Consider the following 27,879-nt stretch of genomic DNA (forward strand, 5'->3'; position numbering starts at 1 on the left):
CGTCATGGAGTGGAAATAAGGACACAGTCAAAGAGATAACTTGACAAATATATATTTTTTATACAGAAAAAATCCAGACATTTTTGGAGATATACCATGCTATTACAAATTTGTTAATCCTGCACATATAAAATTAAATAGAACCACCTAGTTAACTCTAAAGTAAAAAAAATAAAATAAAATAAATTTTGAGACTTATGCTCAAACAATCAGGTTCAATTAAGCCATGTTCATCTGGGGCTCTGCTTTGCTCTCTTTGTAATGATGCCAGATGGCTCACCAGCATTCCCATGACCCCTTTTCGTTGGTCTCACTGGCGTTGACCCTGGAAGGAGAAGACAGACCAGTAAGAAATGAACAATACAAAAAAAGTACAAATAAAAAAGTGTCAAATGTGTTCTCTGCCCTTAGTCCCGGGTCAACAAACCTACCAAGATGTCTCTCAATCTCCTGTAGCTGCATCTGTTTCTCCTTCATTTCTTGTTGCTTTTTTTTCATCACAGGAGATTTCAGCTCTTTCATGTGATCATCTCGCTCCTTTTGTGCATCTTCCTTTTTCTTCAGAGCAGATCTGTACTTGTCAAGCAGTTCTGATAAACAACCAACAAAAAAAAAGAAGAGAAATTAACGTACAAACTCACTCAATCGAAACCAGAAAAATGAACGTTAAAGTATAACTGAGAGATGTCACCTATTTGATCTTTCAGGTTGTGGTAGTCCTGTGGGAGGGGAGCTGCAAACACTTTTAATGCTTGAATTGGCGGGGCTTTGTTCTGTGCGCCTCCGAACTTGCCCATGCTACTTATCCTTTCCCCCTGTCTGGTCAGGATGGTGGGACACCGTATCTTGTTCTGTACCACCTGTAAGCAACAGCGCATTTAGAGTAGAAACAACAGCAGGCCAGTTAATTTACTGCACGGCTCCAGCAGTGAGCGTCACTCACCGCCCTTCTGTAGTTGTTTGCAGAGTCCAGGTCATCAATCAGGATGGTATCTCCAAGGATATTTCTAAACACTGCAAAGGAAAGATAAACAGGAAACTTTCAGACTGTTGTAATACATCTAAATTTATGTATCTGACTCTTTACAACTTCTAAAACCATACAGAGGAGATTAAAGCGCTTATTTGAGGTAGCCATTGATATATTTTATAAATTAATTTTTCACTATAAATGAGATTGACAAAGGAAGACAATATAAATTTGATGCCTGAAACTGTTAAGTCTAAATCTAAAAAATATAGAAGGAACCAACTTTTATCCCTGAAAGTTAAAAAAGAAAATCAGAAATTGAAGAAAATCACCAAATCTAAAGTAATTTTAAGAGGATATGACCGGCCATTTTCTATATTTATCTTATTGTCAACCAACAATAAACTTATCTACTTACAAGTATTGTGCGTATCCAGAGCTTAATAGATTGTATTCCTCTGTGCCGTAGAGCTCCGCTGTTGGCCAAAAACTATTAATAACACACACCGATGAGCCACACCAGTACACTGGGTGACATTACAAAGAGTATGGGCACTTTAGTTTGTTTAGAAACAGCTCTGCGTTCCCACGCAGGCACAGTGACCTCTGTTTCACATGGAACTACTCTCTGGAGACTGAAAACATGATCGCTTTAAACAAACTAAGGTGCCCTAACTCTTTGTCGTAAAGGAACATGTGACCCCGTGTAGCGGCGTGGCTCATTGACATGTTTTAATAGTTTCTGATCAACAACGGAGGTCTACAGCACAGAGGAATAAGATATATCAGGCTTCAGATACACATACACACAATACTTGTGAATTAGGATACACTCATTGTTGGTTTGGCGAAAATAAGAAAAATACAGAAAATCGCCAGCCTTGTCCTTTTATATGGTGAAAGAGGTCTAACTTCTGCTCCAACGGAAGGGCCCCCACAGAGGAAACCCTCCACCCTTGTGTGGTTGGATCCCAGGTGGAACCATTTACCCAAAACCCCGACAGGAGCGGCGGGGGCATGGAGCAAAGACCCCAACAACAGTAAACACAAAGAGCTGGGAAGCTTCCGGGAAAAACCACAACAGTCTTTGACTTCTACAGTAAATCTGCAATAAATCATCAAATAGACAACGTTATGCTAAGAACAGGAAAACCATTGAAGGAAGCTCACCGATGTCACAGCTTTCCTTGTTTTGGGAGTAAATCAGGAGGTCTCTGGCGTACACTGGGTTCCCAGGGGGATTAAAGACCATGCGGCCATTGTATATGTGTGGCAGCGGCCTGCAAGCAATTCAAATCTTAGCAGAGAGACTGGAGAGATGATCTGAGACTTTGCTCAGAGAGCAGTAGAGTCATGCTACACCTTGCTCACAACTTTGATGTCCAGGATTATATCAGTGTTTTTGGAGGATTTAGTTCTTAATCTAAAAATCACATATACTTGACATTTTTTTCTGAGCTGTTTCAAATTCATGCCATAAATTTTTTTTAGTGTGTTTTCATGTTGCTTGAAGCTGTCACTGACTTTCATTCATTTCTTTACAGTGTGGAAATCAATTAGCCAATAGACTCTCAAAGCTACATTTACATTTTTCTCATAGCTACATTATTGTTGCACAGTAAAGCAGAGCAGCATCAATCAATGTGCACTTAAATTGCATTTTTATACAACAATACAATAACAACAACAAAAATAAGTGCATGAAACAGTGGGAAAAATCCATTAAAATATCTAAAACTGCACAGCATGGTTGCAATATGCGCTGTGATCATACACAATAATTATCACCTTTTTATAAAGTAAACCAAACTGAAAGCAAACAACATTATGAACTGTTAATGATAAAACATGAAATCACAAATTGTGGCTCTTTTCATTTTTTATTGTCCAAGTTTCAAAGCATGCATTGATTTGCATTTCCTTTGAACTGAAATGTATCTAATTTGATGACTGAAAGCAGGACTTGTTGCTTAGTTTTAAACAGCCTGCGTTAAGAAGGAGCTGTCACGAGATCTTTAAATTACTGTTGTTGCTTAGGAGTCTTAAAAATTGGAGAAGGCCTAAAAATTAAAGACTATAATCAAGGACACACAGGAATCTTATCAGGAAAGCTATTCAGGTGCCAACAGTTATACTGAAATGAATGGTGGTGTGTAAAATAAGAGCACAGGTGTTTGACTTACAGCTTCAAACTGTAGGTATCAAACTTTTTATTAGTCACAAACACATCTTGAGTTTCATTTTTAAAAATCCTCTCTAACACAGAAGACGTAGGTACCTGATGCCCGGTGGCACATACACACTGTCAAGTGCCATGACCTGCTGCCTGCCCTGCGTATCGTCGTAGATCCTCCGTGCTGCTGCCGTCGTTCTGGTAATGACACAGTCCATGTCACCCCTGATATGCCAGGAAATAACCCGGGCGGCATCTTCATCCTGCACGAAGGCCAGGTGGCCAACCTGCATTCAAAAAGTAAAAAGGTCAAACACACAGCAGTCTCCTCTAGTTTAAAATGTTTAAATTGCAATTTGCAAAGATACTTTTGTTTCGTCAGTCCTTTCCCCACTTAAATCTATCACACACTTCAGCCCAAAACATTGACACTCTTTCCTGAAATTACACACTGGGCTTTTAAGGCACTAAACAATCAGAAAAGTCCTTTTTTCCCCCTGTGACATTACCATTCCTAATACATCCTGCTGCCCCCTGAACTGGTCGTGAATGGAGCAGATTCTTCTGGGCATATTCAGAATCCTTCTGGTTTCAGTGTTCATCTCTGCAAGGAGTCTGTCAATACTTGGGATCTACAAAGAAGTATAAATATGCACATGTCATCTCCCAAGAAATATATATAGATTAGATTGTAATTTCCATTTATACAGGAGTAAACTGTGGATATATTTAATAACTTACAGATTCACATTGTGCCATGTTCATGTTGCTCTTGACCAGCTCATTTTTAATGAGAGCTTCTCTATTACTTGCATCCAGGTGTTGAGCTGGTAGGGAGGAATCAGTTCAAATCAGAGATCATTTCAAACAAACTTTGACAATTAGGAGCATGGTGTCACACCTAAAGACTTTTTTTTGGTACCAGCCAAAATATGTCATGCAGACATCAAATGTCTGGTCAGATCTGTAATCTTGTTTACTTGTTTTTATAAACCAGAAACTCCCTAATTTAGAATCAAACATTTGCCAATTTAAGACTGTTTTATGTAGGTGAAGTTCTTGTATGGCTGCTTCTGTTGAGACTTAAACGTTTGAGAACTTTAGCTTCTTTTGTTAAAACAATAAGAGGATTTTGTAGAAAAACATGATTATTCCTCAATGTAAAAACAAAATATTTTAAACAACCAGCCTTTGATACAAGCAAACATTGTGGCACACAGCACATGCGAATGACATGCAAACATTAAATATCAACTTTTTTGTTTTTTTAAAAAGGAGATGAAATCCTACAGGTCAGCTCAGTGAGGAGTTCAGAGTACGTATTGAAGAAGGTGTTGTGGGTAGCAACTTCTTCCGCTAGCTTATGTTTCTCCTTGGACAGCTCAGATATCTTCCGCTGGTTTGCTACATCTAAAAAAAAGAAGATAAATAATAGACAGTTACCAGACAGAAGTTTAAAGGGTTGCGTCACACAAATCTGAAACCAATTTTCTGACTTACCCCTTGTCACATCTACTGTACCTGTGAAGATTTGGTTTTAGTTGCTCAGGTTGTGAGATATACATCTCTGAAAGTTCTGCCACCAACCCAATACGATGGAGGCGAACTGTATTTTGTTTGTAGTGCTCAAAGCATGAACAAATGACATCAAGAAAATGTAACAGGAATGCAACTTTCCAGAAACCTCAGACATCTATCTCTGAATCTGAGCAAATAAAACCAAAACTACCTGCACGGCTGGGTACCACTAAGGGTAAGTGAGAATGTACGAATTTGTAATTTCAGCAAACTGACCCTTTAAATAGTCATACGTGAAATACACACACATTCATGCACTAATTTTATCCAAGCAGCTGCGTGAATGAAAACATGTTATATCACACCGTTGTAAAAATGGAAGGGGAGCTCAAAAGAAGCCAGGGGCGTTTGAATCACTGAGACTTCAGGTTTGAAGACCAGGATGTATGAACTGCCATCGTCGCCGGGGCTGTTCTCCATGATGGCCAGCCTCTGTGGACAATAAATACACAGTCATCATGTGTATGATGTGCATGGAGACCTTAAACAGAGTCTATGATATGCCATAGATGTAATAGTTACTCACAGTGATGTGGGCATTTCCCTTAATCAAGTTAAATTGAGTCCTGTTGGTTTTGCCATCAAACAGAGGGAGACTTTTGTTCCTGTCGTCACCAGAGTTCTTTATAGAAACCACCACCTTCCCGTCCAGGTTCTGCCCCGCTGGGTTACCATATGAATCCTGGAATCAATCAAGGCAACTCAGTCAGTCAGGCTATATATCAGCTGGTAAACAGCCACACTTCAAATTCAAAATGAACTTATTTAATTGGAAAGTTAAGACTGTTTTTGCTCTTTCTCAATAAGTAAACATTCATGATGAAAGCTCACCATTATCCTCAGAGTCATATTCTCCACCAAGGTTCGGTTGGCAATGTCCTTAGTGTAGGAAACAACTGGGGTTGGACGCTGAGAGTCAGGTCCCAGTTTGAAAGGTTGATTGGCCACCACATTTATAGTAATCTAGGCGACAGGAAACAGAACTGTGGTTAGTCGTTTCTCTCGGTGAGTCAGGGTTTTGACCCACAGCTCTGCAACAACTCAACAAAAAACTACTTTCTACTAATGAAGGAAAACAACATGGAGACCATCTCCATATTATGTGGCAATGTTGGTTGGTCCACCACTTTGGTCCAGACTGAAATACCTCAACATCAATTGTTGAGGTATTTTTGTACAAATATTCTTGGTCCCAAAAAGATGAATCCTACTGACTTTGGAGATCCTCTGACTTTTCCTCTAGTGCCACCAAGAGGTTAAAATTTGTGGTTTTGAGTGAAATGTTATTAGATAGATTGCCATGAAATTTGACTCACATTCATGTTCCCCTCTGGATGAAATGTTCTCACTTTGCTGTACTTTGTTTTGTGCTGATTATTAGCATCAGCATGTTCCTGGTGAGCATGTTAGCACCACATTTGAGTATTTAGCTCAAATCACCACTATACCTAATTCTAATCTCACAAAGCCACTAGTATGGCTGCAGTCTTTATTTTGAAAGTGGGTGTCTGGTGGTAACTTGTCAAGTAACTCGCTGTGATGTTTGTAGATTTTAGGTTCAACCAACCTGATCACTGAACAGGACTGTTTTGTCTACAAGCAGAGAAAACTGGATGATGTGCTTTCCAACTTGTTCCGGGATCTCTTTGTCTCTGCAATATAGCACACAACAAACAATATTTAGAATTTCTTAAATCATGCAGCGACTCAGACAGAACAGAAACAGGATGTTAAAGTTTGTTTCTTTTTACCTGAAGTGAAAACAGTCATTCTTTTCACCCACTCTGGGTTTACTACATTTCAGCTCAGTGGCCTAGAAAAGAGAATAGTACAAAACTAACAGTAAATAAACATAAAAAGTTTTTTTTTTCTTCAGTTTTTAGACACAAGCTGAAAAAACACAATATCCTCTCTGTCTATCAACTAGAAACTAGAAACTCACTGTTTCTGGAGGCCTTTGTCCTGATTGCGTATCCTTCCATAGAAACATGGACGCAGCAGCAGGGTTAAAAGTCGTAATCGGGCTGCCTTCATCAGACACCACTGTCATAGAGAACGCTGCACAGACAGAAAGACACAGATGTCCTCCGTTTGCTGAGACACAAAACTGAGACAAAACTGGGTGCATGTAGTGAAGGAAGAGCCCCACAAACAGATAAAAACAGAGATACAAACCAGGGAAGATGCTTCCAGCAGGAAACCTGACACTGGTGTCGTAATCCACTTGCAGGCTGACAGGTTTGTTGGGATTAGGGATGACAGTGAGATTCACCGAGGGACCGTGGATGGGCTTGTTGTTGAAGGAACCTCTAAACGCCAGTTGATAGCACCCCCTAGTGGAACAACAGAGTATCAACATCCCCAGTGATGAATGGTGGGCCATTGGCTGACCCCTAAATCATGGATCAACTCACTCATATGAGATTCAGCTATTCTTGTATTGCAATATTATGAAGTTTATTATTATTTTAAGGTGACACTCACTTTGGTCCACTCACACTTTTAACAGTGAAAGCAGCTTTTCCCTCTGCGTTCACCGGTTGTGAAGTAACAGTTGTCTTCAGCTAAAACAACAAGATTTCATTACATTTCTCCAACAACATTTCAGATGTGTAAAAAAAAGGTATAAATGGATGCAGTTAGCAGTTTGTTTCTTTTCACTCTATTCTAACCTTCAGTGCTGGGGATGAAGACCTTAACTCCACCACAACCCTTTGGTCTGGGGAGAGGTTTCCCCACTCGTCACACAGCTGGATGAGGAACGCTGTGGGGATGCCGTGGTCGTTCAACACCTGCAAAGGCTTATACATAAAAAAACATGGGCTTAACAGTAAGTCTGGCCTTCTGAACATTAAAAAATCTAACAATTAAAGTATCTTAATTGTGCATTTATGTGTTTATTTTGATAGTGGGCAGTAGAGAAGAGAAGGGAAGTGAGGAGAGAGAGAGGAGGAACGATTTGCAACAAAAGTTCACGATCAGATTCAAACCAGGGACGTTGCGATTACACGGTAAAAACTCTTTCTTACCTGCTCTGGTCCACTGACGAGTTTAAGCTGCGCAGGAACTCCGGCAGTCACTTCGACGTTGACGCGCTCCACATAACCCTTGTAGGTGAAGCACATCTCCCTGGGGCCAGGAGTCCCAGACTGGAACCGTACCCCTTTCACTACCACAGAACTGCTGCTCCCCTGATTTCAACACACACAGTAACGATGTTTACATCAACTATCAGTGCGTTTACATGCACTCAAAAAAAAGAAAGATTAAACAGGTAACCAGACAACAAGCACTGTAGTAACCCGGTAAATCTACATATACATGCAGCAGTTCCCTGACAGCTGACCTGATTGTAACTGCATTATTGATAGCAGACACTCCTTCCTGACTTTTTCGGTGGGGGTTGTGTGTGTTGTAGTAGACTCGACGGGGCAGTGAGAGGACAGGCAGACAGACAAAGCACAACTTGTGTGTCTGAATGTCAAAATATAGCGAAATCTTCAGTGGTGGACGCAGACTTATTTAGATTTTATAGAAGCTTTTTTGTGTTAGTTTCAGTTTTGCCAGAATTTGGATGGAACTACTTAAATATGAGGATGCATCGCTATTTAAACTCCTTTTATCCTGTTGCCCAGCTGGCACAGCAAGACCTTAAAGCTCTAAACCTCTAAAGTTCTCATGCACATTGTGATCGGAAACCTAATTAAACTTACACATAGGCAAGAAATGAGCTTTCTCCTGAAGAAATCTACCTGTGGAAATCAGGTTTCTCTTATCCTCCTACCCTGATCATTGATTCTCTTGTTTACATGATGTTTAAGAAATGAGCTTAATGAACAAAGCTGACTGTGAACACACTGTATGATGTGAGACTCGAAGGAAAATTTTATTATAAAATCTTTTTTAGTTAACCACAAACATCTCAGTTACAGCGTCTAAACATATACATAACATGTCTAAGGAGTGCGCTCATTACTCTCAACTGCTGGAATCTGACAAAAAAGCTCTCGCGGAGCCTGTAAATTTATTAGGGATGAAAATTTCCAGGCAATAAATCAAAGCACTCCCAGTCCTTAGCACCACAGTGACCTCTGACCCCAAAGACAAAGACACCCTTGTCCAGGAATGCATCGGGTGCAGAGATCAGAGAAGCTGTTTTTCAGTAGGTGTTCCTTATCAGTCCTTACCCTTATCAGTGTATCGGTGTTATTAAAATTTTATTGACTGCTTCACTCTCTAATGCGTGTGATTTTTATGGTGTGAAAGTGGAAAACGGACAGATGAAGGTAAGGAGGTCAGGGTGACATATACAGTAATATGCAGGAGAAAGCAGAACTAATAAGTCTCATGCCACACATCGTTATACAGGAAAATATGAGACGGTGATTGGCTACTAAACATCTGAATACTATTAGTGAGCTATTTAATAGACATAACTGTCTTTTTGAAGCTAAACATGTATGACTGAAGGACTGAATTTAAGTTTTGGGTCTAACAATTCTTTCATTCTCTAAATTTCCCGGTTTCCATTTAGGTTCTTGTATCTTCGTTCTCACCTGCCATGTGAAGGCGAGGGCCGATTTGTCCAGACCCTCAGCGTCCACAGTGATGTGGTTCACGCAGGAGGAGGTTAGCGTCTTTGTTACATTATCATACTGGTCCACAAGCTCCAAGTCTGTATGATGAAAACATTGTGTTTAATCTTTTATGTGCAACCGTATCCTCAACGGTGAGATTTTTGGGAGATTAGGTTCATACTCACTGATGTGTCTGAGCAGCGTTTCCCCCAGCTTCACTGTGCTTTGGAGCAGTGTTGCTTTTAGCCGTGTTGGTTCATCTGGGCGAGGCCTAAAGGCAAAACGTTGATTGATACCACTCTCATATCTGCACAGTAAGTCCAAAGTAACATCCTGCAGCATTTGGCTTAGTCATAAAGATTGGAAACAGGGGGAAACTACAGCTCTGTTTGGAAAAAATCCACCTACCAGCACCTCTAAAGCTTACCCATTAACACATTGTATCTCGTTTGTTTAATTTGCACAAACACCACAGTGTGAAAATGCTAGGTTATGGGTTAGTTGTTTCCCATGTTTTTAATCTTTGTGCTGTGCTAAGCTAACTGGCTGCAGTTTCATATTTAACGTATAAACATGTGAGCGGTATCACTCTTCTCATCTAACTCTGTAATAAAATGAATAGGCGTATTTTCCAAAATGTTGAGCTATTCCTTTGAGCTTGCAAACACTGAATCACAGCTTTGAGCTGGCTATGTGACTTACGTTATAGTAAAGGAGACAGACACACTCTGGTCTTTGTAGGACACCTGGTAGAAGCGCTGTTCCTGCACCTGAGTAGGCACCTGTACATCGGGCAGCTTCCCCTGGAGCAGATCTTCACGATTTACATCTCCTGTCCAGTTAACCTTAAACACAGTTAAAGGCCACAATGAAAATAGCGTTCAAATACAAGAACACCTAAATGTCTGATTTGTTTTAAAATTTTTCCAGATGACAAAAAGGAAATAGCTCTGATATTCACAAAACAAACATCTACAAAGGCAGACAATGCATGATATATGACAGACACACCTTGATCGTGGCGGCTATTTCAGCAGTGAGTGGTACCTCTCTGCCAGCCTCATCAAACAGCTTCAAGAACAGATTCTCTAGTAAGCCTCCAGCCAGCCATTCGATCTTTTCCTTGTTCCTCAGAACCAGATTCTCATCATCCTGGCTGCAGAGCTCCATCCGGCATACTCTCGTGCTGGGCTGCACCTTCAGCTCTCTCACAACCAACGGTACGTTCTTCCAAAGCTTGTGGTAAAAATTCAGAAAAGATGAAGCCATTATCATCGATGCTTTAATCACAGAACTTTATTGTAGGGAGAAACTTAAAAGCAGTTGGTCATGTTTTACTTACTTGCATGTCAAATTGAACTTTGAGTAGTTGTGGTTCTCCCTTGATAATTTTCAGGTTTACGGGCTTTGTCACAACCTGTCCAGCTCCAGTGCTGCTGCAGTCAGTTGTCACTGGTGGAAGCGACTGCACCTGGATAAATCAACCAGCACAGACTTTGTTATTTATTCACAAACATACACTGACATATCAATAAAAAAACAGAGAGGAGTCTGGAGGTTTGAGCATAAATTACATCAGTTCCTAACATGTCTCAGCTCATTAAAACAAAATGTGTCTCACAAAAACAAGGCGCAGCAAAGTGTCTTCTGTTGTGGATTGTTGCTTTTAGTTGTGAGATTTATACTCCAATGACAGCAATTCTGACCACAAGTGTGTTTTCTGTCTAGAAATGAAAGGCCCTTCTAATAAGATGATACTTAACAATGCATTGCCTTTCACTGAGATTTTTAATGGTTCCTGCTGGGAAATTTACTTGCTGGCGAACATACAGGATAATTTGCGGCTACTGAAGACCACTGATACTCTCAGGAGACACATGCTCTTGCTGAACAAATTGGGTTGCAATACTGCTGTAAAAACAGACACATTTTCCTGTGTCAAGCATGTCTGCTCAGGCAGAATTTAGACTTCTTGTGAGAAAAATGCTCTAGAAAGTGGACAGACGCCACAGATATCCCTGTGTTAGTGAGTCCTACCTGGCAGCGGACAGTCTGTTTGGGGTTAGCAGTGACGTTTCCAGCCTCATCGTGAACTTCGACATTAAAACCGACAGGGTTTCCGTTCTCTACTTTGATGTCTTTTGGTGTTACATGGAGGTATTGTGGATTACCTGAAAAACATTATCATGCAGTTGACAAAACAGAGCGTGTTTCCTTAACTGTCACAGCTTTTTTCAGAATGATTATGTACACATTGAAAACTGAGATGCTAAAGAAGAGCTTTACGTTGGTCTTATTCTACCTGAATGTTAGTGGCCAACAGATTAACACGTCAACCACAGCTGGAGGAAAATAATCACATCGTGTGAGGAAGATGTAATTGTCTTGTTTTCTTTTAATTAATTTATCTTGTGCTCACTCTTGTACTTTGCTCTAAAATACACCATATTTTATTTGAACCACACGTAAAATCCATCACTAAGTCTGCCTTCACGACTCCGGCAATCACCTCCTGATTCTGTTGCAGAGACCCTCATCCGTGCATTTGTTTCATCTCGTCTGGATTACTGTAACGGCATCTTCATTGGACCGCCCAATAAAGCCCTGGACAGACTCCAGCATGTCCAGAATTTGGCTGCCAGGGTTCTCACTCACAGAAAACCCTGGCGACACATCACCCCCCCACCCTACGGCACCCATCTAAGCTTCAAGTCCCACATTAACGAGCTGCATTTCTTGTATGAAAAGTGCTACACAAATAAAGTTTTTTATTATTATCACTTAATATTATTACAACATCTCCATTTTTTTGTGTGACATTTAAAGTTCTCCTCACACACAAATCTTTTTCATCTGGCTATGAGAGGGGGTGTAGATGAGGAGAAGATCTACACTCCCTCTTGCTCCTCAAACAATGGACTCCTTATCACGCCTCGCACCAGGCTGCTCCCTCTGCCTCAATCCACAATGCTGAGTCCATATCTGTTTTTAAATCTAGACTGGAGAACTGTATGTTGAGAGCTATATGTAAAGTGCTCTTGGCTTACGAGAAAAAATTGAATGTATTATTATTATTATTACTATTTTGAGGCAAACTCCAAAGGTCTTTCTGACCTGCCATGTCCTTTCCTTGAGCCCCCAGTAAAAGCCCCCCCGCATGACATCAATCATGTTGATCCTCTGCATTGTACAATATGTGGTTTTCCCCTTGCTGCAGCATAATATACTCTCCTGAAGAAGAGATCTGTCTGAGACACTAATCGACTTATCTACAACAGCTGCTGTCTGAAACTGTTACTGTGTCTGACAGTTCACTGGAGGCTCCTTCCTCTGCACTTAGATCCACACAAAAGGATTTGTTTGTTTTAAAACCGAACCCCTGACACAACAATCAGTGAGGAATAAGCTGCGTTTCAACCAAAATAGCATCAATAACCACAATTCAACAGCCCTTTAGGTGTAAAACTAGTATAACTGTTGTTTTGTTTTTTTTGATTAATTGATTAATCTTTTATTCTATAAAATGTGAGAAAATTGAGAAAAATGTCACATTTTCACAGAGTCCAAAGTGACAATTCAAATAGCTTTTTTTTGTTTGACTAACAGTCCAAAACACAAAGATATTTAATCTACGACACACACAAAAAAAGCTCCAAACCCTAACATTTGAAAAGCTGCAACCACTGAATGTTTGGAAAATTTTTTTGAAAAGTTGCGTAAACAATCACTATTATTGATGAAGTGCTACAAAATCTGCTTATTGTCTATGAACTACTATTATTTCCAGCATAAAACCCAATCACTCACACAGGTTACTGAATAAAAGTTTAACATCTCACTTACTGTTCTAAATAAATAAATCAGACTTACCGGGCAGGAGGCTGATCTTTAAAGTCTGTGAGTCTTTTTTAAGGCCAGGTAGGGTCACTTTAAGGTCATATGTCTACAAAATAAAATATAGGATGGAAAGAAACATGAAATTTACAACAACAATGTTCCTGCTCAAGAAGAAAAGATCTATGACATGTTCTCACAAGTGAGTTATGATTCGTTACATTTAGGTTCAGCTGGAAAATCCTTTGTGTAAACACTCTATTATTACCATTATTACACATTTTCCATCATCCTCTTTTGTAAAAAGGCAAACTTATGGCATCTAAGAGGGAAAGTATATTGTCTCTGACCTTGGATTGTTGGTAATTCTGAACTTTTCCTCTTGCTTTGACATTTCTGATGGTGTATGTGGTTCCAGTGTAGTCCACTTCCCCGTAACTCAGCTCCAGGCCACTAAATAATAAAAATAATAATAATAATATTGATAGTGACAATAGGCATTATGAAATGTATGGTAAACAGTTTCATGTAGTAGCTGGAAAAGATTCAAACACTTTGTTACCCTGCCAAGATAACAACATAAAACCGACAACAAAACTGAAGTAATGTTTTTACCCACCAGCAGATGTTTTTTGCTGATGGAGTTAATACGTAAACGCTGCATCACAAGTAAGCTCTCAAGTCAACCTGAAACACGGGAGTGACCCACCTGCATTTGAGTACAGGTTCGAGATCGGGAGGAGGCGTTGTTAAGTGGTCGTAACGGTCTTTTATCTGCAGAGGAATGTCGAACGGCACTCCTACACGAAGAGTGGTGCTCACTGCACCCACGGTGAAACTCTCAGCGCTACCCTCTGAAACAAAAGTGGCACAAGTGTTTGATTAATGCATGCAAAAGGGATCATGAATATGAGAGTGAGACACTTCATTGCTGTGGTTCTTCTTACCTTTGATGGTGAAATTGAGTTTGTAGCTTGGGAGCTGTTTGTCTCCAAAGACTGTGGCCTTGGCCTTGGCCTTAGGGTCATCTATCGTAATGATAGTCTTCAGCGACAGGGTATATTGCCCCAGGCAGCTCAGATTCTCTGGCATGGATGACACATTTTCAAAATTGACAAATGATCTTTCAGTGGACCAAAAATCAGGGCATCCAAACAAATAACAGATACAGAAATAGATATGTACCAATTTTTTTGAACCAGAAGCCATGCTTTGGTAAAGGTTGGTCGTTCTTAATTGTCAACACAATTTGATCTTCTTTAGGACCTGCGTATGAAGGGCAAACACAGTTTACTACTACATACATAAGACAAATGCTGTGTCTCAAATCGCATACTTCTGTACTTACACTTAACATTTTGAGTGCATAAGTGCGTTCACACTGAGAAGTATGGAAAAACGCAGTGCACTGTGAGTACCCGGATTGTGCACTCAAAACAGTCAAAAAGTTGAGTGTGGAACTATGGACACTTCTCGCCCTCAATGGTAGCCATCTTGGCTACTTAGGGGACTTTTCAAACTGGAAATGGCGGCCGGGTACATTGTAACTATGGTGAACATCGCCACATTATACAAATGTAAGTTATACATGTGTTTTTAGCACTAAGCACCATTATACTGTTGTCGGATATAAGCCATCAGTATGTTTTTTGGGTTAATTGAGCAGTCTGCAATGATTTGATAGTGCGAATGCTAATGCTAGCTAATGCTAATTTGCGATCATTATTTCTGGTAAGTGCACAATGGCTGTGTTTGATTTGACACTAACCTGTCAAAATTTGCACACTACGCCAGTATGTACATTGTGTACACAGTGTACTACATGAAAGTGTACTGACAGAAGTATGTGATTTGAGACACAGCTAAACACGAGTACAAACTGTACACCAAGGAGCTGAAGAGAACAGTAAACAAATTTAATAGTTAAAGTGAATCATTTTCTAGTTAGTTGACTGATGACTTTTATCTTTAAAAGAAAAATACCACATCTCACTTCTATAAATCAAACCATCTGATTTTACTTCAAGCAAAAATAAAGAAGTTTAGAAGAATGTGGGGTTATTTTATGACACAGATGATCTTACCGTGCTGGATTATTTCAAGCTGGACACTCAGTTTTTTCACTGTTCCCTGGCCCACTGATGGCATCTTGGATAATGACTCTTCTTTCCTGTTTAGGATTTCAACTGTGAACGGCCCTAAAATAATACAAAGGCGAAAACACAAAACAAGAAGTATAACATTAAAACATTCTTCAACATTATCACATTTCACTGCACATGGGATACTGGAATGTGTGAACTGTGGTGTGAAAACATTGCAAAATTTTACCTAACAGAGTCCCAGCTGGACGCACAGCATTCTGTGGCCAAGGGCGACCTTCAGGCCAGTCCACTTTCAGCTTCTCTGGAAGCCTGGAACAAAGAAAATAAAATTTACTTGACTTGATAAAGTCTCAGAGGGTTAAAAGGGGACGTATCGTGCACATTTGCGGGTCTATCTTTGTATTCTGGGGCTCTACTGTAATATCTTTGCTTAATTTACAGTTAAAAAACCTCCTTGTTTATCTTATACTGACCCTTTATGGCTGATTTAGCTCCTGTCTCTTTAAGGCCTCCCTCCAAATAAGCCCACTCAAATAGAAATGAAATCTTGGTATCTGAATCTGAAAATCTTGGTCGACTGAAATCCGACATAATCTTCAACTAATTTATTAGTTGGGGTCTCTGTTTTGTGTCTTCAGGTTAGGCTAACTTGTTGTTGCTAACTTTGGAGCTAACCCCCTTCACCTTTCCAGCACTTGGGGAAACAACAGACGTGACTTTTTAGCATTTGTTAACTGTTACACTGGAGTCTGTACTGTACATTTACTGCCAGACTGACAACTTACCGCTAACCTTTTCCTCTGCTCCGCTCGCATGCACCGTCACTTTCCTGCCGCTCGCTCTTTCCCACTCGCTACGCAAACATATTACGCAATGCCGTATTCCTAAACCGAATTACACTACCTATAGTTTCCTAGGTAACGACGCAGAGGTTGACTCACTTTTTTTGGCCTGGCGGGGGTTCTCGTTGTAATTATTATCATAGGAGAAACACTGACTCAGTAATCGTTCAGTAAACGTTGAGTACAGTTAGACCCAGCAGTCTCCGTTAGGTTGGGCGAATTCAAAGTTGTGAAAACAACGGGGGTGTTTTGAATACACAGGCAATTTGTTAGTCTGTCCCTCCCGCCGCAGGAAATAATGGATTAATCCTGGAAGGCTGCTTATGTAGCACTTTTCTCCTTATGAAAGTAGCACGGCAATTATTCCACTAATGAGAATTTGGTCAGACGACAGCATATGGACCAGTCGACCAGGAGACTACAGCCCTATCTCAAATACATTCGTACATGTTCAAGCAGACATCTGATCTGAGACATGCGGGTGAACAGCGTGAACAACCTTAGCAACAAAGATTACAGAATGGACAGCCGTATACTTGTTTTTGACTTGCAGGGAGCATTTTACAAACGTTAACCTTAGGTTTTGGACCTTTGACCATGGTTAACATAGACATCCAAGATTATAACAATATAAAAAATAAGACAGAAAATCAAAAAAGCATGATATGTCCCCTTTACACTAACATGGCTTAGTCAGGACAAAGAGATGAGGTAAAGAAAAATAACCTTTTGCATTATTTCCACCACACTCATAACCAAATCAGTCAGAATAAGTGCTACTGGTCACATACGTTTGTTATTAGCTTCAGAGCATTCCTGATAGTAACTGTTCACTCACTTGGCAAGGTCATTGTCGATGTTTTTCTTGATTGCATCATCAGTGGCGTTCCTGTCAATCTTGGATATGGGTATGATCTTGGTTGTGCCGTAAAGTGCTTTGGGTTCCTAGGAAACATTTATCAATCTTATGCTCCATTCAAGTAAAATCAAAGACAATTGTAAACAAACAGAAAAGTCTGCAATAGTCTTCATTTCTGCAATCTAAAAACCCCTTAACTTGTTCAATATTTTGTTGTATTAGACTTAATTTAAAATGAATCTTGTCTATTTTTACTATTATTAATTTACATAGACACACAAAATACTGTTAATGAAAAAGTGTTTTAATTAAACAATTGAATTATAATTTTCACATGTTTTAAAAACTAACATGAGACATATTATTTATATAGAGATCAGTTCTTTATAGAAGCACTATGAGCAGTGAAAGTCTCTACCCCGCTCTGCACATCTGGATTTGACTCTTGTCTTTCTTACCTACAGATACTCTACAACTCTGTTTGATTAGATGAAGAGGATCAATGTACTGCGGTCAGATCTGTCCAAAGATTTTCGAGGTTGAACAACTCTGAACATTGGCTCACGCACTTAAAGGATTTGACTGGCGTTTTTTTGTTTTTTTCTAATTTCCAATTAGAAATTAATTACCCAGAAAACTTTTACTTTAGCGTCGCATCAGGAAGCTGCACACTCCATTTACCTAAACATGAAAGAGTTGGCGAGGGGCAGAAACCGTGAAACGTAAAACACGGGGCGGCTGTGGCTCAGGAGGTAGAGCGGGTCGTCTTCTAATCGGAAGGTTGGCGGTTTGATTCCCGGCTCCTCCAGTCCGCCTGTCGATGTGTCCTTGGGCAAGATACTTAACCCCAAATTGTGCCATCAGTGTGTGAATGTGTCTGAATAATTAGATTTCTTCTGATGGGCAAGATGGGACTTCGCATGGTAGCCCCTCTACCCATTCAGCATGTGAATGTGATTCGTAGTGTAAGTAACTATAATAACTAGTAAGTATAATAACTACTGTATTTTAATTCTATTGTTGTGTGTGTACTGGACGATGCTGCTGTGACACCTCAATTTCACTCAGGATTAATAGAGTATTTCTTATTTTTATTTCTTTGTGCTGTAGAACTCCATTGTTGTCCAAAAAACTGTTAAAAACATGTGAATAAGCCACGCCATTGCACTAGTTGCTGCACTAAGGAAGGCAATTTTGTATTTGGACATTTGTATAATTATTACTGACTGTAATTGATTGTACACTGTCTATAACTGCTTCAACAAGTAACAATGTTTAATGCTTTCTTTATGTCTCTGTGTGGTTTTTGAGCAAAGATGCAACGACATTTCCACGATACTCTAAAGACTAATAACAGTTGTAAGATAGTGACCCTTACTGTACTGAAGATTTTTGAGAAATTTTACAATGTAGCACAAAGTAAAGAGGTTGTAATATGTAGCACAACAAGCTAGCGATGCCATAAACAGTAGCATCTGCCTACTGCCTTTGAAGTTGTTTTTTAACAAACTACAGTAACTACCGTCTTCGTGGTGAAGGAGAATGTCACCCAGTGCAGCGGTGTGGCTCACTGAAGTGTTTTTAATGGTTTTTGGACAACATTGGAGGTCCACAGTGCAGAGGAATATGATATGTCAGGCTTTGGATACACACAATGCTTGTAAGTAGAATGAGATTTGTTGACAATAAGAAGAATATAGAAAATCGCCAGCCTTATCCAGTAAACCTGGGGGTAAAGACGTAGGTTTCATGGTTTCCACATCTCGCCAACTCTTCCATGTTTAGGTCTGTAGAATGTGCAGCCTCCTGATGCCATGCTTAAGTTAAAGTTTTCTGGGTAATAAAAGTCTTAATTGACACAGTTATGTTCATTTTTAGGTTTTTTTCTGAAGATGATTTGGCATTAAGTTCAGACACTGATGGGGGAAGGGATGACAAGCAACAAAGACTCCTGAGTCAGACTTATCTTATCACTTCTTCAAATACAAACTCCATAAAAACTTCCTTACCAGAGTCAGTTCAACCAGTCCTCCTGTGGCAAAGACGTCTCTGTCATGATTTCCATACAGCAAAAACCTAATCACCGTTCCGTATATGATGGGCACCGTTTTCTGAGACTTCACCTGTATGAGGAAGTGCAGCGTATGTATGCATCAATAAGCGGTACCAGTCCAAAGTTTGGACACACCTCCCCATTCACTTGAATGAGAAAGCGTATCCAAACTTTTTACTGGTACTGTAGATGGACTCACTGATCAGAATGTACGCTCAAACAAAACACAATAAACAAATAGATGCTTACACATTGGCCTGCTTTGTATTTTTTGCCGTCCCATTCGATGGAGGAGAAAGTCGCCCAGGGATGCTGCATTTTCTTAGCGGATACATCTGTTCGTGCTATGATCTCCTTAAAGTGCACAAACTTGACTTGCTTGTCCAACTTCTCGTGACAGTTTTGCAGCCACTTGGTAAACTCCGACTGAATGTTTCTTTGTTTCTGTGGACACCAAAAGAAACAAGTTCAGCAACACTTGGTCAGAATTTAGCTGTTTAATATATACAACCAGCCTAAAGGTACATTAAGATATTTTTGACCACTAGGAGACGGAAAGCCTACAAAACTGGCATCTGACTGACTATTTCTGGCTTATCAAATTGTTACGGCTGAGTTCAGATAAGTCAGATATTCATTGTCCTTTTAGGTCTATTTCTACCTCCACAGCTCCTCAGAAAAAACATCTGGCAGGGTTTTTACTTTGCTCATCCATACAGTCTATGACTGAGACAAAATAAAAGGTTAAGGGAGCTGCAGAGTTGTGTGTTAATTCTTGTTATAAAAATTATGATGCTTAAGGTGCTACCATTTTACACAAGTCATGATGAATTGTTCCTGTTTTGTACTGCAACATCAGCAGACTCATCAGATAAGATTAAAGGGAGTTCAGTATTATATTCGTAAGAGGAAGATAGAGGAAATAAAGGTCGGAGACAGGTCAAGAGCATGTCATCTAGGGGTCAGTTTTGCAGGTTGGCTCCTCAACAGGAGAACCTAAAACTGTCATGACATTATCGATGAAGTCTATAATTGACAGATTAGGAGAAGAACTGAAACGCCCACCTATACTGTATAAAAACTTGTTGTAAGCGCTCCTCAAGGAGCCTTTTTCTTTATAACCTCATCTTGTGTGTTAAACTGTGAAACGCTCCTTCTTGTACAAGAAAATAAATTCTATTAAACTTTGATACTTTGGCTCCGGTCTCTATTGTGTTAAAGGTCATTACGAAGATATTATTTTGACAATTCTCAGTAGGTTCAACACTTACGCCAAGTCACTTGATTAATCCATGGTCTTTCAACATATGTTGAATTCTTTTCTTTCGATTTGTTTAAGCACCTTGTTTGGGGACAGATGTAGCAACAAACCTGCTGTCTTTGACTGATCTTTTATCCCTATCACACACTTACTCACTATGGAAATTAGACATACAAAGAACATCACTGACAGGCTTGCTTACAGTATGGACTCTATACTCTACCACAAACCCTTGCTGAACATTTTCTGTATCCTGGTTTTTGCTATAGTTAGGCACCTTGATCGGGGGGGAGGGACTTGCGGAGCTGTTCTTTCCCTGTGAACACTTCCAATAATAAATATCAACAACATCGACAGCAATAAAAGAATCATCATGTAACTTTTATGGCTTTATCAATCTTAAATTGATTCAAATACACTGTATATCCATATCTGTGAGGGGCTGTAATTTGCTCTAGTAATCAAAGAGCTTAGGAAGAAAAATAAAGTGTTTGACCACCTGTCCATTCACAACGCGTGTGAAGATGGCTTCCTTGTTCTTCAGTTTCACCTCCAGGTCCACGAAGGTCAGCTTGTTCGTGGTGACCTTAAAGGTGTCATTAGTGAAAAGCACCCCTGACAACCGACCGTAACACTCCGCAGGCAGCTTTGATTTTCCTTTAGGCCAAGTGCACCAGTCAAACCTGTAACAAATGGATAGAAAAAAACATCGACAACAAATAAACCAACAAACTGCAAATTGTTTAATAAATTGTGTTAAAGGAATAGTTAGACATTTTGGGAACACACAATTAACACATTATAGTTCATTTGTTTAATGTGTAAAAAAAAATGGGAAATGACAATTTATGGTTTTATAGAGATTTAAGTGCTGTAACTATTTCTTGGCCCAGCCACAGCCTCCCTGCGGTCTCTGCTGGTTGCCCTGCCGGTTCTGGCTTCACATTTACCATAAAGACATGAGGCAAGATGAGAGCTATCAATCTTTTCATCTACAGTAACTCTTATCTAGCAAGCAAATAAGAATAGCAAAGCAACTTTTACGACAAAGAATTAAGTTACCTCTATCTTTTAAAGTTTTAGTGATAAAAGAGATGTAAAAAAAATAAATAAATAAAATAAAATTAAAAAAAAATAGTTAAAAGTATTACTCTGAAACTGTGGTGTAAGGTATAAGTCGTCCATTCCAGAAACATTCAAATATGGGCCTCTTCCCTCTTGCTAGATGAACGTCTTCAGACTCGTTTTCGTCAATCTCGTCAACAGGAAGCGCTGATGAAGAAAGAACCATAATAAAATCCAAAGTTGTGATCCAAAGCCAGTCAAATGTCACATACATATATGTGTATATTTCAATAAGTTATAATACCCTGCACAGTGTTTTGCTCTTCAGGGTACGTCTCCTTGTCATAGAGGAAGGGATGATACCGAATGACTCCCTCCACTGTCCCGGTGCCGGCATCAGTGGAGACCCTAAACTCAAACGTGTCTGCAGCAGCATTTATGTACAGAGTCTGCATGTCGTCCTCGACTTCTTTGAGATTCATCATACGAGGACATCTGGGAGGCTTTTCCCGCAAAGTGACCTGATTACAGAGATTACAATCAGCTGTCAAACGGTTGTATTATAAACTGCAAGTAATTGTGATCATCAATTAAACCCTTTAAGACCAGCAGACTCACCTGAATGTCAATTTTAGACTGATCCAAGTTGTTAGGGCTGCTTCTCGAGTCATTTCCATTGACTCCATGAACGTAATAGTGATATACGTGACTGAAATATGGACAAAACAATGCATTTTAATTTGGGACCTGGTAAGAGTCTGGATTACCAGCGGGAGGTTGCGGGGGAATGAACTCACGCAAGCTCTCGGGTCCACATATCAAAATCCTGTTTCAGAAATGTGATATGCTCGGGCAAGACTCCCGTGATGACCACGGCGGTGAAGCTTTCCTTCCCAGCTTCCTCAGCGATGAGGGCACGGAGGAAGCGCTCATCATTTTTATTCACATGTGATGAGTCACCGGGCTGCAGGAGCACAAGAAACCATCACACAGAGGAGAGACAGCAGAGATGTTAAATCAGGGAACCCCCAAATTACAAATCATGATCAGCTTGTTTTGAAGTTACAAAAAGTGCATTTACTCAGCATTTACCTTTCTGTTTTTGATAAATCCGCTGTAAATATCCTCTTTATTCCTCTCTTTTTTCTGAAAGTCCTCTTTTGACAGAACCAGCTCATGAACATCTGGGGAGCCTGTTGACTTGGTGATCATCTAAATAAAAAAAAAACAAATATATGATTATATTTAGGGTTACAGCTAATGATTATTTTCATTATCAATTAAAATGTCAAAATGCCTGTAACAACTTCTTAAGACTTTTTTTTTAAATGTACTACAGTTTACCATAATTTACGATAATCTATGACACAGAAAAGCACAGCTTCAAATCCTCACATTTGAGAAACAACAACCAGTGAATATTTGATATTTTTGCTTAAAAATGACTAAAAGGATTATTTGATTATCAAAATAGTTGCTGATTGATTTTCTGTCGATCCATTACGACAGCTGTAGTTATCTTTTTGCACATGCTATAATGCCATATCGAGAACAGACTGCTTGAAAATTACAGCTCCCTCATTCATCTGAATGGGACAACAGCACTGACACAAAAAGGCTGAACCTGGCTTCATTATGTCACTGGTACCCAGAGCAACAAGCCCTTTGCATGTTTTTTTATATTCATTCCTTAAATCTGCAATAAAGGATTTTTTGGCCACCTGAGGCAGCAAAAACAAGCTGTAAACACAACACCTTACGTGTTGGCAAAACATCCAGCAGACATGGAGCAACATCAGCATTTAATCAGAGACATGTTTCTGGCCACCTGGTGATATGCAAGTTCGATATTCACTCTCCTTTTAGCTCTGTTTTGGTCTTCACCAACTCCTGAGGGAAATATCTGGCTCTTTAGCTGCTAAATCTTTAACTTTGTCTGTCTTCGTCTGTGTTTAAAGCTTTTTTGCTGAAAACAAAAACAAAACAATGCTGCGAAAGTAATGAACAATGAAGCTCCACAGAGCTGAGGGAAACTGTCTGTTGGTCTCTGTGGGTTTGTCACTACGAGTGACGCCTTTTACGAAGCCTGCTGTATGGTCATGTGATTCATAGTTAACATAAAATACTGATAATAAACACTATTTTCTCTGAAGACTTACCCTGGTTGAGTCTCCGATGTAGAAAACGGCCTGTTTTCCTCCAACTCCAAAGTAGGATATATCACTGTTGAGACTACGAGGGACAGGATCAGGCCGAACATATCCCTCTTCCTTACTGTAGTGAAGAAAAAAAAAACCAAAAAAACAGACAGATAATTGCTCATTTTAAACTATTGTTTATTTTAAACTAAAATATATAACATTGATAGCACACCTTGGATAAAACATGTAATCTGAAGCTTCAATGCAAAGCACACCAACCTTGCAAACTTGCCGTTTTCCCTGACAAATTTAGAGCCTCTGTACACCGCCCAGTTATTGAGCTGCTTGGAGGTCATCCCGCACCCATTATCTAAGACAATCACTGCAGGTTTCCCAAGAGTTTCATCAAACAGCTGGACAATAACACAGAGAGCGAAATATCATTAAGTTACCATTCAGATACTAAAACTAATTCACAGACCGTTTGATGACATTAATGATAAATCAATATGCAAAAATACAAAAAGTTTTGGTTATAATTGATATGCGACTGCAGGACCAACCATTCGGATCTCTATTGTCCTCACACCTGTGTTTTTAGCTGTGGCTGAAAGAGCATTGTCAATCAACTCAGCAAGCGCATAGGCTGGAAAAAACAAAAACATTTGAAGTTAATGATTTAAAGTTATGAGCGATTATATGCAACGTAACATGTATTGCTTTGACTGGTTATTGACCTCTGTTTAAATCATGTAAGCACTTACGTAATGCATTGTGTCCCTTACTGGCGTAGTACTCATACATGCCACTCTGAACCAACGTATCATAATGAGGTGCAAACATGATGTGCTCCTCCACCGCCTCTGACAGAGCTTGATCCTCCCGTTGCAACAAGTAGAGCGTGGTGGCATCCTGAAGCATCGCTGCAATAAAACAAAAGACGGCAAACGACTTTCTCATCTCTCTTGTTTACACAGACATAAATAGACTTAAAGCATTATCTAACAGTCAAGTTTAAACATTCAAAACAGACATAATCACAGCGAATTCAAATCAGAAAAAAAAATTATTTGGTTCATTTTCTCATCTATAATTCACGGCAGCACTTTTGCTCCAATGAGAACTGAGTCACTCACCAAATGTGTCAAAATCCAGGACTGTTCTGTCTGTCGTGACCAACACATTTGGTTCATGTGGACGGATGGAAAATTTCTGTAAAACAAAAATAACCAGAGTGAGTGTTCAGTTCTTCGCTAGTAAGTTTTATGATCATATTTTAATATTGCCAGATAACATGCAAGCTTTATAGACAAATCACAGAGATAAACGCATCGATAAATGATATAACCATTACTTGCAACCCTTAAAAGGTGTTATTCTGTTTTACTGTATCACAACATTTGATCACACATGACATAAAATCAGTTGCTTCCAAACAACAATATATTCCTGTTAGTCATTAATGAAGTGGTGACAATTTAGAGATGTCATGACATGTCATCTTGGTGAGGTAGGTAGCGATGTGCATACTTTGACTGAGTGTAACTATGCAGAGTCCTGTTGCATACCTCTACCTACCTCGCCAAGATGACACGTCACAACATCTATAAACTACCATGACTTCAGTACTGATTAACAGAAATATACTGTTGTCTGAAAGCAACTCATTTTATGTCCTGTGTGATCACATGGTGAAAAACAGAATAGTACCTTTAAGGGTTGTAAGTAATGGTTATACCATTTATCGATAAATCTGCTGATTATTTTCTCACTTTTCTCACACAATTGATTGTAATTGATTAGTTTGTTTTCTTGGAGTAGCCAAAACCTACTCAGTGCCAACGGTTGACATCAGCTTTTAAAAATCTACACCAGTATTGGACAATCTCACTGTAAAATTCTTTCTAGTTGTAACACTTAAAACAATTTTTGAGGTTTTTTTTTCCTCACTTAATCGCCTTAAAGGTCAAATATAGAGGCTTGTCTGTAAAGAACAAATTTGCTGCATGTCAGCATGTCATGTATTAGCATATAAGGATAAAACATAAAGGGAGTGGCACACCGGGGTATTGATGTGCAAGTGGCGGAATGCAATGTGCCCTGACAGGGTCATTTCATCTTGCCAGTTTCGTTTCCTTTAGGCAAATACAAGAAGTCTAAATTATATCCTCTCAGTTGCCAGTTCAATAGACACACCTTGCTAATGGTAAGGGCGTTTTATTACATCACACCTGCAGTTAATCCTATCACTTTGAAAGTTACCAGTTCTTTCAGTTTCATTTCATATGAGAAGTGAGGAGAGACTAAATATTACAGAAGCAGTTTCAATGGAAACTGCATCATTTTAACCTTTGTGAGGCTGAATTTGATTGCCAAGTGTCTTAACCTTCTTTGTATTTTCAACAACAACCACAAACTATGGTAATAAAGCTGAGTCAACAAGGTGTAGTCACACATCAGTTATATAAGGGCTGCAGCTAATGATAATTTTCATGATTGTTTGGTCTATATAACACCCTCAAATGTCTTGTTTTGTGTCATCCAAAACTAAGTCGGGACCAGAGAATTTGGGCTTCCTTAAACAATGACTATAAACGATTAATCACTTATCAAAATAGTTAATTGCTGCAGCTCTAATAGATTTTTAGGAAACCAAATACAAGGAAATTGAAGACACTTTTTTTTTTTTTTCAAATGATGCAGGAAGTGTTGTGTAACAATTATCAGGGACAGGATTTTCTGACATACTTACAACACATATTGTTGTTCTGCTGCACAAACAGCTAAAATAATGACATTTAAAAAATAACAAAAAATATATATATTTGGACAAATGTGTTACTTTTTGAACACTGTGCAGCTTTTAAACAGAAATAAATGGTTGAATAAATGTAATAATATGTCAAGGCTGAAATGGAAACCTCATATATGCAAATTTAACCTTTTAAAGTCTGATATTTTGAATTTAAGACACTCTAAAACTTGTTACCTCACTATTTGACCTGCCGCCCCCCCCTCACCCTCCTCCAAAACCAAAGTAAAGTTAGCAAACCTTGTGTAGCACTCGACGGAAGTCGTTAAAGTCCAAATGAGTTGTTTCAAACAGTTCCCCCTTAGGCTGAATATTTTCGAAGCGACAGTCGAAAACTTTGATCCTTTTGACATATCTGCTGTCCTGCAGGAAGGATGCAGAGAGACCCTGGACGCTGGAGTTCAACATCTTCTCCACTTCAACGCGTAAAGTAACTTACAAACGCAGTTAAGTTTAACAGTCGTCTTTAACGTAAACACGAATTCTCACAAATCCGGACGTTTGTCAGGCTGTGTGGTATGGAAAGTAGTCCCTTTTGCAAATTTTAAGTCTGGTACGTTTCCTCCTGTCCTCTCCTCCTCCTCCTCCTCCCCCTTTGCCTCCTCACTCGGGTCTGACTGGGCAGTGTGGTTAGTCGTGCCTGGGTCATGGTGCATTCCCTAGATTTGCCAAACTCTCGCGAGATTTGTTGTTTCATCATTGTGCGCGTTGTACAAAATACTTATGTTTTTATGATGTGACATCGCTGTGGTTAAGGTTTGGTCAGGTTTAAGCACAAATAACACTGGTTTACGGTTAGGAAAAGATCACGATTTGGGTTAAAATTATCACTCTCGCGAGGGTTACCAGGCCGCAACCCTCTACGGAATCATACTACGGACAAACATCTCTTATTTCCGCGAAAACACACACCACCAAGTTGACGCTGAAGTCAGCTTCTGATTCGTAGTTAAGGGAAAAGTAAAGGGAAGCATATATAATACTATTTAGCAGTTGATTCTCCGTTTTTTCACCACTTACACGTATGAAAAAGTTTTAGATATTGTAGCAAAAAGCTTTAATGCTGTTTAAACACTTTCAGATTTGTGAAAACACAAAAATTATGATTTCACTGCTTTCATCTTTTTCTCTTTCTTTTTCTTATAACTTCTCTTTTCATCTTTTCACAGAATCACCATTTTTGTTTTATGTGAATTTAATGAACTTGCTTTGAAACTGTTTTTGTTCTGATTTAATAGCATGAACAAGATTTCCTCTTTTAGCTATGTCTGATTGTTTATATATATTATGATACTTCATAGTTAAGAGTGTCTATTTGTGATTTCAAAATAAATACAATTTTAAAACAAATACAATTTAAATTGCTTTTTCCCCATCCAGGCCACATTAGGCCAGGTCCAGATCAAAAACCATTATACTTAGACTTGTCAAATCTGGACTATTATTATTATTATTATTATTATTATTATTATTATTATTGAAATGTATTGGACATGTTCTAGTACAGGATACAAATCCTCCACACCAGACTCTACAACTCAAAACAAACAAACCAAACAAAACCCATCCTAACCCACAATGACAATAATTCCGCAAATAATCACAAATC

At 39.2% G+C, this 27,879-nt stretch overlaps 1 protein-coding gene across 2 annotated transcripts; it reads right to left on the reverse strand.

Annotated features, from left to right (window-relative positions):
• Positions 1-36: 36 nt before the first annotated feature.
• Positions 37-27,104, reverse strand: smchd1 (structural maintenance of chromosomes flexible hinge domain containing 1). Of its 2 annotated transcripts, XM_044339468.1 has the most exons (48): positions 26,511-27,104; positions 24,595-24,670; positions 24,223-24,381; positions 24,022-24,104; positions 23,738-23,871; positions 23,477-23,591; positions 22,410-22,529; positions 22,115-22,281; positions 21,936-22,026; positions 21,622-21,838; positions 21,404-21,524; positions 20,752-20,935; positions 20,530-20,568; positions 19,241-19,435; positions 18,948-19,061; positions 16,918-17,024; positions 15,464-15,546; positions 15,217-15,330; positions 14,318-14,398; positions 14,080-14,217; positions 13,842-13,986; positions 13,483-13,585; positions 13,169-13,241; positions 11,336-11,469; positions 10,641-10,769; positions 10,310-10,534; positions 10,001-10,143; positions 9,484-9,569; positions 9,278-9,396; positions 7,751-7,912; positions 7,394-7,522; positions 7,206-7,285; positions 6,897-7,054; positions 6,664-6,779; positions 6,473-6,534; positions 6,289-6,373; positions 5,553-5,684; positions 5,248-5,403; positions 5,027-5,153; positions 4,434-4,553; positions 3,885-3,970; positions 3,653-3,775; positions 3,249-3,430; positions 2,141-2,250; positions 944-1,014; positions 692-860; positions 432-590; positions 37-325 (listed from the first exon to the last, which is right to left on the reverse strand). In XM_044339468.1, exons 1-48 carry the CDS (start codon positions 26,676-26,678, stop codon positions 231-233), a joined length of 5,985 nt encoding a protein of 1,994 aa, XP_044195403.1. In that variant the 5' UTR covers positions 26,679-27,104; the 3' UTR covers positions 37-230. The 2 variants fall into 2 exon arrangements, with proteins under 2 accessions (XP_044195403.1, XP_044195404.1); XM_044339469.1 differs by lacking the exon at positions 20,530-20,568.
• Between the last annotated feature and the right edge of the window lie 775 nt (positions 27,105-27,879).

Source organism: Thunnus albacares, chromosome 21 (genome assembly GCF_914725855.1).
Source record: "Thunnus albacares chromosome 21, fThuAlb1.1, whole genome shotgun sequence".
Lineage (NCBI taxonomy): Eukaryota > Metazoa > Chordata > Actinopteri > Scombriformes > Scombridae > Thunnus > Thunnus albacares.

Bases quoted from the DNA above. Each gene is read 5' to 3' on its own strand.
- smchd1 (XM_044339468.1), bottom strand. From the start codon at position 26,678: ATGTTGAACTCCAGCGTCCAGGGTCTCTCTGCATCCTTCCTGCAGGAC. The intron at 23,872-24,021 runs GTTGGTCCTGCA...GTTATTGTCCAG, and splicing joins GGACAATAGAGATCCGAATG to CTGTTTGATGAAACTCTTGG. The intron at 3,971-4,433 runs GTAGGATTTCAT...CCTCCCTACCAG, and splicing joins ACTCCTCACTGAGCTGACCT to CTCAACACCTGGATGCAAGT.